The sequence below is a fragment of the Hyalella azteca genome, unplaced genomic scaffold (assembly GCF_000764305.2).
Source record: "Hyalella azteca isolate HAZT.00-mixed unplaced genomic scaffold, Hazt_2.0.2 contig13926, whole genome shotgun sequence".
Classification (NCBI taxonomy): domain Eukaryota; kingdom Metazoa; phylum Arthropoda; class Malacostraca; order Amphipoda; family Hyalellidae; genus Hyalella; species Hyalella azteca.
The window spans coordinates 46,796-58,172 of record NW_025943831.1 but is presented as its reverse complement, the minus strand read 5'-3'; the positions used below and the strand labels follow the sequence as shown (position 1 = coordinate 58,172).

Genomic DNA, 11,377 nt, shown 5'->3' with positions numbered 1-11,377 from the left:
AGTGACGATGTGGAACTATCCTTTGCAAAGAACCTATGTATTTCAGAACATCAAGACTTCATCGAATACCGAAACATTAAGTGGTACCTTGTGTCTCTGAGCGGTTGTGGGATTTTTAGCGAATAAGCAATGCAGGACGAGGTGATGCTAAGCTTACGGCTCAGTCACAAGAAATTCTGAGCCGTGCAGGGAATTCCCACTTTGCGCTCATTTGAAGTAAGAAGTGAAGCCTCTCAGCGGCGTTCAACTTGCCATATCATGGACTTTAACATTGCAAACCTATGCTTAAAATGAAATCTCGACCCTTTTCAAAGTCACAATGAAAATTTCGAACGCTTTTTCACATTTTTTCCGTATTTTCTCAGGAGGATACAAAAAGAAATCTTCTATTAATCGACGTTGATATTAATTGTAACTTTTTTAAGTACTTATAGTATTATTCATCGTAATAACTATCGAGCATGGAGTCCTAAAAATTTCGTAATGTCCTCGATCTCGAATTCCGAATCAGACACTGTAGAGAACAAAAACAGGTCTGTGTATATTTTTATACTTATATAGAAAATATATATACATTTTCATAAACAAAAATGTAAATACATATTAATAATGTATAGTTATATTCTTAATTACACGCATAGCCAAATATCACTCGATTACCACGACAGCCCGCGCATATACGACATCCTATATGAGCTTATACTGAAGATAACAGCAATTAAACAGCCAGTTGGATGGTATAGTATTTTTTTATCTGAAGCTCGTTATTATTTTTCTTGTGAATTTTTGTTCTACAGAAAGAAAGGAATTTTTTGTGTATTTTTTAATGTGTGTGTTGTGTTTATCCTTTATAATTTAGCTCGAGTAATATGCACACTAGTCTCAATAAATAGTTGGTAAGCTGTTAGATTGCATCACCTTGCCCCAGTCGCCTGAAAAGAGCGCTTGAATTATTACCGATGTTGAATAATAATTTTTTAGTGAGTATCTGTCTTTTCGAACCTCGGGGCATTTACTCAGCATTTGATTGGCACCTAGAAAAATTTATTAGTCATGAATCATTCATGAGGAACTTGCGACTGACCGCGTTCCATTTTCCTATTAAGCTCAATGATATTGTGTAGGATATATGCGCAATTTTTGCGGTATATACATATCAATAGCTCGGCTCAAACAATAATTTTCCCAATATCCGTTTTCCCAATAAATTAATGTTGTGGCATGATGCACGAAAATTTAATGCGAAATATTTTTGGAAGTTAATATAAAAGCGCTACTTTCTTTAAAATAATAAAAAGTATCTATCTTTAAAGCTTATATCCTTAACGCATTGCAGCTTCCATCAAATTGCGCATTGGGAAGAGTGCATTTTACATTCACTTTGGCACCAGTTTTTATGACAATTTACTCCAGAAAATATGTTAATCTCGAGCTTTTAAAATAAGTCTCAAAAATTTCATGTGTTTGCCATGATATAAGAATATGCCTTCAATGCTTTTGTGGTTATTTTGGTAAGAGATCGATTTCAACGCGAAGACAACCACAAATGCTCTATTTGTTGCTGCACTGATGACTCTTAATCAACTGTATCTCCAGCGTTCATTTATGTACCTTCCTAAAAGTGTAAATATAATGCAAAGTTTGTTCACTGACGAACATTATTGTGTCCGATTCACAATAGTATCTATTATAATGAAAGTAGTGCCCATATAATGAAATAGTATCTATATAATGAAAGTTCCTTCTGAGATTGTTTAGACGGGACACGGGATTTGTAAATAACTATTGGATCATCAATTCCGATGATCTATGCCGGCTTTCAGCTACTTGTATTATATAAAATTTTAAATTATTAATGAAACAAATCTTTCATACAGAAATAATCGAATGAAAAATTCATAACTTCGCAAATATCACGAGGGAGATAATGTCAGTGCTTCTTTCATAAACTTGCCTAAAAAGTTGTCATCGGTAATATTCTACAAGCAGAGGTAGCCGTGCACCTAGATAGGCACCTAGCTGCCTCGGCAGTATGGCGTACACAATAGTAGAGCGGGCCACCTGCGCATTGCAATGTTACAGAAGGACGACGACAACGTGCCGTATAATATATATAATCTTACTGGTTCGAAAAGTTGCTGTACAGCAACAAAAAACCTCGAATTTAACGAATACCGATAGATAGCTGGATGGGGTTCCCCAGTAGCTATCTGACCAGTTCATGCTAGCATCTTCCTCGCTCGCTGGTAATGGGAAAACAATCTCGCTCATATATGTAAAGCGAAGCGTTTACTGCTCTATAGAAAATGGTGGAGGATGGCAATGAGAGACTGCAACATATTAATTGGGGTTGGCCGTTGGTTGAACATTGACTGGACTTGCCGCGAGCTCTGTCGTAATGTAAGACCTAGCTCTTTGATTTGTCCCTATTTATTGTTCAAACACAAATCTGGCCCATTTTTTTCGATGGTATAACACTTATGAAAAGTATGCTCATTGATGAGCTGAAATCAATCACTTAATTTAGCTCGCTGATAAGTTATGAAAAAGGATCGTTAGCTGGTTTTGTATGTTACTATGTTACGCAGTGGAATTAAATTATTATTTTTATATAATTCTGATGATGCTGAAACGTGGAACGAGCTTGCAGCTGGCATTCATACTGCATGCCAGCTCTCTTAGGTTGCCATATGTTTGATTAAAGCAAGTAACTATCTTGCGGGAGCTGCATCTCTTCCATGGTACTTGGCCATTGATTATGCACAGATGAATTTTTTAACTTCAATTCGGTTTTTTTACTAGCCATGATGAAACCTTTATTTTTATAGCAAGACATTAATCCCAATATATCAAGCACCCTATACCTACGTATTGCATGCATTTGTTTTTGATCTCTAATACAAGCGTATAAGTAGTTTACATCAGTAACTGAATGGCTCTCATCAAATAAGCCAAGTATATTTCATAACTTTCTCCGTATTCATATTACAGCTTGCACCGTAGTTGGGATCGTACGATCCGCTGTAATTTATCCAGAACCAAAGTCCCCAGCCTGCGGGTACGACATTCTGACGAACTCTACTGAAAAAAAATCAAGTTTTAATTTTGGGGAAAATTTTCCCAATGTTGGGGCTTTCCGAGCAGTCATGCCAGGTTTAGGAAGACGAGGTAGGATCGCTGGCGCGTTGCTAATAAAAAGCCTGTTTAAGCCAGTTAAAAATAGCCCGAAACATTTATTTGTTTTTTTTTTGTTTTTTTTTTGCTGGTTAATACTCGCAGATTTTATATTTTTTGTGCGGACGTTTGGCGTCTCAAGTAAAAATATTAATAATTTTTTTTATTCGATTTTTGGAGTAGTGAGTGCTAATTAATAACCGAAGATATTTTTTCAATCTATATTATCATGCATCATCCATTCCATGACAGTAAACTCATCTTCTAATATTCTATCAAATATTTAATTATAAGACTGAGTTTTTACAGAAAGATTTGCAATTTTTGGAGAAATGGTTTGTGGTTGACATTTTTCTTTCGTCGTGTGTATCCATAACATAATTAATGTTTAGATGTGTTTTTTCTGAAATATCATAAAGTTTGTAATCACTTATGATCAAAGTGAATAATCAAGACTCATATGACAGTTTTGATGAGAAACCATCGACAATTTTTTGCATTAAATGCGATAATAATACTAACGTAGAGAAACTCTACCTTATTGGTGTCAATTTATCTCAGCAAAAACGCACGAATAATCCCTGACCCGTAGGTATCACATGTAAAATGATGATCTCAAATTACACGAAGCGGAATGACCGGCCGCCGGCCGACATAATTTGAGTGCTCCAATAGCGTGTCATCGAGCAGTGCTCGAGTCAGGCATGGGCGATGGTATCTCATGTGCACCAATTACTGACTATTTCCTATCATGCATTAAAAAAATTGTTCATTGTTTTCCTTCCATGATCATTAGGAGAGGAATGGCATGCCTGAGGCATATTTACAGAGACTAGTTGTCGATCGTGGCGCAACTTTAACTTTATATCTGAGCCGACATACTAAGTTGGTACCCGTTTGTTCAATGCCGTCTACGGCACCACCCTACTCTCCGGTCCATGAACTTGATAGTCGATTGCGTCTTCCGTGTGTTAAACCATAGCTATAATTCAAACAAATACCTTGGATAGTTTGCAACATTCACAGGATGTTAGAAGCTTAGAACATACTTTATCTGAACATTAGATAAAGTATGAATTTCCGAGGCATTGAACTACTTTATATGCGTTAAAATATGTCCATATACGTTGTTAATCAACTCCTCTATTCAATTTTGAGATCTTTTTTTTTATTCAGATTATGCCATGCAAGGAAAAAAGGCTCAGCCTTCATATTTTCATGAATGAATAAATGTCCGTAATGCTAATTAACATTGCGACAGATTGCATGGGTTCCAAGAGTCCTAAGCCCATCTCAAATGTGTTTCGTTTGCTGCAGACCGACAGGAACACCAAGCTATGCCATTACGCAGCATCGCGTGCTGGTAAGAAAAATAGTAATATTCAAGTCGACGAAGCATCTCAAAAAACTATCAAAGCCATGGTAATCTCGAGGACTGCAGAAGACCAAAACAGACTCGACGATTGTGGCGATAAATGGGATGAACGTTGCATTAAGTGGCTGGAGAAATACCATTGGAACAATGTAGATCAGAATCTTCCTTTGGCCAATGGGGAGAATTATATTGGGAAACAAGCCTCTTGTAGCGAGCCGCTGGTATTTTACCAAGAGAATTTCCGGAGTTCGCGACATATGGAAACCAGCAATGACGTATATGTAGGGGACTCTAAAATTACGAATGCTTCAAGATGCATCGACGCATCGTCTGATAATGCACTCAGGAATTCGCTGGACGTGTCTTGCAACGGACAACCATGCAAAAAAAGGAAGGAAGAAGGTCAAAAAACAGATTATGCGAGTGTTGCCCGCAAACAGGAAGTCAATCGAGACTCGGGCGTGTGGTGTAATGTTCCATATAAGATGGCTGAATCGCGCACACATCAATTGGACCAGTTTCCTGACTTGGGTAGTGACAGCGGGCATTGTAACTCTCAAAAATGCAATGTACTTCTGACAAATTCTTCTGACCCACGAAAACAAGCTACTTCCTCAGTTCAAGAAGAAATCGTGATCACAAGTGAAATTGCGAACAGAAATGACAGTGTTTTCATAAAACAAGCTGTCACAGACCGGTTTATAGAAGTGTCCCCAACCTTACACTTTAATTTCTTTCAATTTCCTTCAAAGTGCTCCACACAAGCGAGAAGAAGCCAAACTCACGAAGATTTAAACCATCACTTGACGCTGGAATGTCTGCATGGAACACGAGTCAGGTAAGTCGAACTCAGTCAACTAATTCAACACTACTAATAATTTTATACATATAACAAAGCATTTACCTGAAAGTTATTCTTAATGAAATAATGCATTTTATTTACATAAATCATTAATCGTTCTCATTTCTTATCGATTTCCCCCACTGTATATATTAATCTCATATTCATTTACTCGACGATGTATACTTCCTGAAATAAACGTGTGTGTCAACAGCTTTGGCAAATGCGTTAAAGCGATACCAGCAAAAACCAAGAACTGAAAGTTGCCAAAGATTTGTACTTTAATGGCAGAAAGAACAAGCAAGTGGAATGGCAGGAACTTTTTTGTAAGTGTTCCCATCGGTCGGATAATGAGACCCGAGCATGCATGATTAGCTCTCCAGTCATCCAAGCAATTCACTACAGCACATTTCTAGCGTATGACAGGATATACGTGTATCTGGCTGGTGCGTGTTTAAAGGGAGGCTTTGGAAATACGCTGCTTGATGTGCTTGCCTTGCATGTAACTTGAAAATCTATTCAAGTTTCTTATATTCTTTCGTTTAATCCATCGATATTATGCTAACGTATAAAAATGACTCGGAAGACTGCGTCTGTTTTTCTTACAGGCCACGTGTAACACCCTGCAGCGAATTTACTAACCGGTTAGCAGCTACTCAGAGGCATGTGACTATGAGGTTGCGTCAGACTTTCCGCCTTCAGCTGTCGCCGCAGTTCCTTTTCATGGACTGTGACTCAAACACGCATCGGGTCGGAATTGGGGCGCGAGAAGATTTTTATGACGGTCAGTAACGTGACTAAGACTGAAAGTATATCACAATCAAAACGCTTCGATATATATCTTAAAAAAATCCTTACGCCTCCGCTCTTAAGGACCACACTCTTGACATCCTCGTCTCTCTCAACCTTCCACACGATCCTAAAATATCTCGTCAAACTATCAATATTAGCCACAGTTGCTCCATCACACAAACCATTGATCATTGCACTCTTCCCACACCTTACTTGTTTCTCATACCCTGCATCAGTGCACTACTACCTCCCCTCATTCAGAACCATCTCCATCATAACATGTTCTCTCTCGTACGCTTCACATTCCTCCATCAGGTACTCCATAGCCTTCTTCTCATCCACTTCACAAATAAAGCGCTGCTCCTACTTCCTTTTATACCTGTACGTCCATCCACGCGCAGCTTCCCTGCTTTCGCACAAAACATTCAATCCCGCCTGCTACAACCATCACACAAATGCCGAGGTCTTGGCTTCTGATTGTACAATTTCAGTGTATCCTGTCTTTTATTTTCATGCTTCCACACCTTCATCCCATGTCCTTTTCCTCTCTTGTTTATTTGTTCTTTCCATTATTTCTTACCTCACACCATTTTAGCTATACTCAATATTGTCGCCACCCATGCGTCGTAACGTAATTAATTGGACCTGCGGGCCCTTAACATATGAATACCTCGTGCAGACAACCCTTAATTTCGCACAAATGCACGACATCTATACGTGCCTATTCGTTCATCTTTATGTTCCACTTAGATATCTTTAGTGCCCAACGTTCATCAACCATTCGTTTCAGAAAAAGAAACTTGAAGCTAAAGCTCGATATTCCAAACTGAGAAGTTCATATTTCGCGCAAGAATTCATGCTATATTCACTGAAAGTCAAAAAACATTCGTCATACACAATGCCTTACGCTGCAGAAATTATAGGAACAGTTATTGACTGCAGTCATAGACCAGTCATTGTGATTGCAGGAAAAAAAAACGGGGCAATAAATTAAGGAAAAAGAAGACGAACTCAAGCAAAAACAACTTTTTTATTCGTACCTTTTCTGCAGCGAGTGGCATTAATTATAATGAATGACGAAACCGCGTTGGCTTGCAGTCACTTTTAGCTTGAATTCTGCTGTAAATATGAACTTCCCAATTTAGACGATCGAGTTTTAGCTCTAAGTTTCTCTTGAAGCCTCGTTCTTGAAAGCGTTCAGCAGCCTCGTGGTGAGCATTCAACAGCACGCAGGTGCTGGTTGACCGCATTGTCAATAAGAATTTTCCATCATCAATGTGATGACCGGTGAATGCCATGAGTTTATATCATTTTTCATAGTGATGTCGGCGCTGAAGAATAGGCCTGATGTGGCCTGTCGCCGATTCTAGCTCGCCATAGTTGTTCCTGTTTAATATCAATCCGGACCATAACGGTTGAGAATTAAACTTCGTGAAATATCTTTTCATTTACTGTGGCGATGATATATAGTTTAAGGATAATATTATTGCCTGAATGCTTCGTTCTATTTCCCCTTAAATGAACACATATGTCGCGTAAAACGGACCGATATTGCTTATGACAGTATATAGTAGCGTTTTGTGGAACATTTTGCGAGAAGCAATTGGGATGAAATGATTAATTTTTCAGCGTCAGATTTTGCTTTCAATCTATGGTTGATTTTACAATGGGAGAAAACAATTTAGCGCAAAATTAATTATATTATGATCCTCAATACCAAACATTTATTTCACAAACTCATTGTTAGTGGCTATTTCAGTAGACCAACCGGCAAGAAAATGGACGTTGAGGTAGCTAGTGAGATTTACTAAAAACGTGCTTATGGAGCATAAATATTTGAAATAAAAGGAAGTGTGCACTATCTTCGGCAGAAAGTTGGGTGATTATCGACGCCTAATATATCAGTTATTATTTAACTTTGTATGTTTATTCGATACCTGAGCCTACAATGTGGAGAACACGCCTTGAGGGATACAAATATATTTAGAATCGTTATAATTTGTCGTGGGATTGAACTTTCTGTCTTCTCGTGCCGCAGTCAATTATATCACGTGAGCGAACATTAATTTCGGTTTTTAACGTGAATTCTATTACTATAAAAAGATATCTTCAATATCTGTGTTTATCGTGCATTTTCACTCGCTCGCATGCATGCTTATAATGTTAAATTTGAAATTATTTAAAAATAACGTTCTTTGTGAGAGCAATTCAAAATGAAATTCTATAATGTATGTGAATTTGCATCAATGGATCCAGTGAACTGTTAATCAATATAAATTCTATAAGTTTGATGGGGATTAAATCTTGAACACGAATTGATGGATTTAGTATAATTAATTCTTATAATTTCTTTTCTAGAAATTTGCTGCTTTCAGCCCAATTTTTGGTTGCGCTTGCAATATAAAAGCAAAAGCAGCTCGTGTGTTGCACGCACCATTCATGCTGATCAAATGCTGGCGTGTTGCACGCACCATTCATGCTGTTCAAATGCTGCTGATTTTGAATCGTCGGGCGTATAAATACAAGAGTGTAGGAAGACGAAAGGAGCTAATCAAGTGAAGATGAATGAGCAGTAGAAACATCTAAAAATCGAAGCAGTAATGGGACCAAATTTATAAATGAGCATTAAATTAAGCATCGACCGTTTTGCAGACACTGCAAAGTTAATAGAATCAGCTAAATTAATTTATAATTTAGCCAAACTTTTTTCATAAAATGTTTCTTTCAATTAGAACAACTTTTTATAGTAAATTAAAAAATAGATGGTGGATAAAATTCCCCTTTGTCCACCAGAATTGCTTCTTTCCTGGCATTCTGATCTTGAAAGTCAATTAATAGAGAGGCTTGTCCTTCGTTCACTCGTGCCTTACATTTCATGAGTTAACAAAAATCATGAACCAAAAATATTTACTTGGAGAGCCCTTCCCTACGCTTGAAGATAACTCATGTCAGTGATAACACGTGTATTAGTATTCATTTAATTTTTTTTAGATATTTCTAAGTTCAAAAATGCGATCAACTTTTTTAAGCAAGTTCTTGATGTTAGTCAGATAATTTTCGATAGTTAAGAACTCCCTGCAAGAACTCCCTTGGATTTGTGCAGTAAAATTATTCCAGATAGAAGGCCTAAGGCCTAGCATATCCTCAATAATATTTTAGCTTATCACATAATTCTCAATAACTTTTATAGACCGATGTAGACAATATGTCTGGCAAGTCTATATCAATTATTATGTCAACTGACGGACAAAAATTCCGATCCTTCAGGGCCTGTGATTCTTCAATCAAGTAATTGCAGTTCAAATTATTATTGTTGTACTTGTTATTCATAGCATTATTCCTATTATTATTATTATTTTCTTAATTTATATTATTATTATCATTATTACATCATTATTACATTATTATTATTATTCACTTCAGAAATAACACATGGATGGTAAAAAGTTCATTAGTGGATCCATAAAAAACATCGACGACTGTTTATCGGTCATGAAAATTGCTTCTGATGTTGAACATGCAGCTAATATTTCGACTATATTCATGTATTTTTTGCTTCCATTATTATTTTTTCTTTGCGTTGGGTTTTTTCCAAGAGTTAATTGAACGACGGCTGAATAAAATTTTAGTTTGGGCTCGTGATGCAGAAGAAAATGATTACTTTCATGGCTAACTTAGGATATTTTTCAGTGTTTAAAATTATCCCTAATATTCTACAGAGATAACCTAGAATCGTTAGGAAAGTAGAAAAAGTGCAGTTAATAATACCATAAAATTAGATTTGTTGTTTATATCCTGTTTCTGGACGATATATGACACATATAACTAAAGCATGTACACTATAATGAGTATGGCGTGTTTCACGCGCGTAAAGAAACTGTCAATTATTATTATTTAGATTATCGAACGAAAAGCGTGAAGTATCCAAGCCTTGCTCATGGTAGTGATTTTCGAGTTTAAATAGTTTTTTATTTTGTATGCTTTCCATTGCAAGGGTCGACAATGATATAACTATTCTCATCACGATTTTGCGCGAGAACCCGTTGTGAACTTTAATTTTCTTCACACATTTTTTGACTGAGCAAATTCAGGACGAAAATTATAAGAGGCTATTCTGGTTATTTTGAATAAGAGAAACGGTCATATTTTATTTTGGATCTCATGAATATTGTCAACTAAAAATCGCCAATTATTTTAGATTCTCAAGCAGGTGGGCTTCAAATTTTATCAAAAAAGTTGCCATAATCAGAAAAGTTTTTCAATATTTTGGTCATCGCTAGTGAATTTATGAGATGAATTTTCAAAATGACCGTGCAAGAGAGGAACAATTGACAGAATTTTAATTTACGAGAAAATATTTTTATAATAACATGTGATCAATTGCTTATGAAAAGACGGATCGTAATTCGTATATTTCTTTTAAAGCCGTTTGAGAGCCCGCATGCTTCTCAAGATATTTGAATATACCGAACGATTTTAAAAATGGCATTGTGCTCAAACATTAAACTCATTACAACTAGAAAAATATAAACGAAAAATTCAGTAGTGAGGGATTATCTTGCGATGTTGTTGTTATTTTCGCGTCGAAGCATTAAGCTATCTACCTAGTGTATATACATATGTTATCCGATATCGTTATATCACAAGAAGAATTTTAAAATTCCCTAATTCTTCCAGGCATATTCTTATAGTTGTTTCGGTAGAATATTCTACTTGCGCGAATCCTTGGTGCGGAATGCGCTTAGTTTTTATGCCGCCCATACTTGAAAAATTATCTGCCGAAACAAGACGTACTTCCCCGCTCATCTCGAAGCCACCGCTCTAGTTCCCGATCAGTTTTTTGCTGCTGCGTTGAAGGTGAAATGGAAATGTTTGGCCAATTAAAGGGAGGTAATTGCTGTGGGTTCGCCTATGTGTAGTATAAAATAGTATGAAAATAGCATTAGATTATAGTTGGAGAAGTTTTCTCGTGCAATAACGGCCAAATGATAACTTATCTTATGTGTTGCCGAAGTTTTCGCGTGCAATAATGGCCAAATGATACTTATCTTTTGTATTGCCGAAGTTTGATGAATGTTTACTAAATCTAACTGAGTACTTTACAACACCACCGTCTTTATTGAATAATTTGAATGATTGGAGAAACAAGATTAGATGTGAACAAAATGTGCACTTGAATTTTTGTATAAATGTTT

The 11,377-nt window shown here is 36.6% G+C and overlaps 1 protein-coding gene across 1 annotated transcript in view; it reads left to right on the top strand.

Annotated features, from left to right (window-relative positions):
- Positions 1–4,382: 4,382 nt before the first annotated feature.
- LOC108679557 (NF-kappa-B inhibitor cactus) overlaps positions 4,383–11,377 on the top strand; it is a 34,240-nt gene continuing 27,245 nt past the window's right edge. Inside the window, exon 1 of the mRNA XM_018168200.2 lies at positions 4,383–5,387. Coding sequence (XP_018023689.1) covers positions 4,405–5,387 — 983 coding nt within the window. The 5' untranslated portion in view covers positions 4,383–4,404. The remainder of the gene's footprint in view (positions 5,388–11,377) is intronic.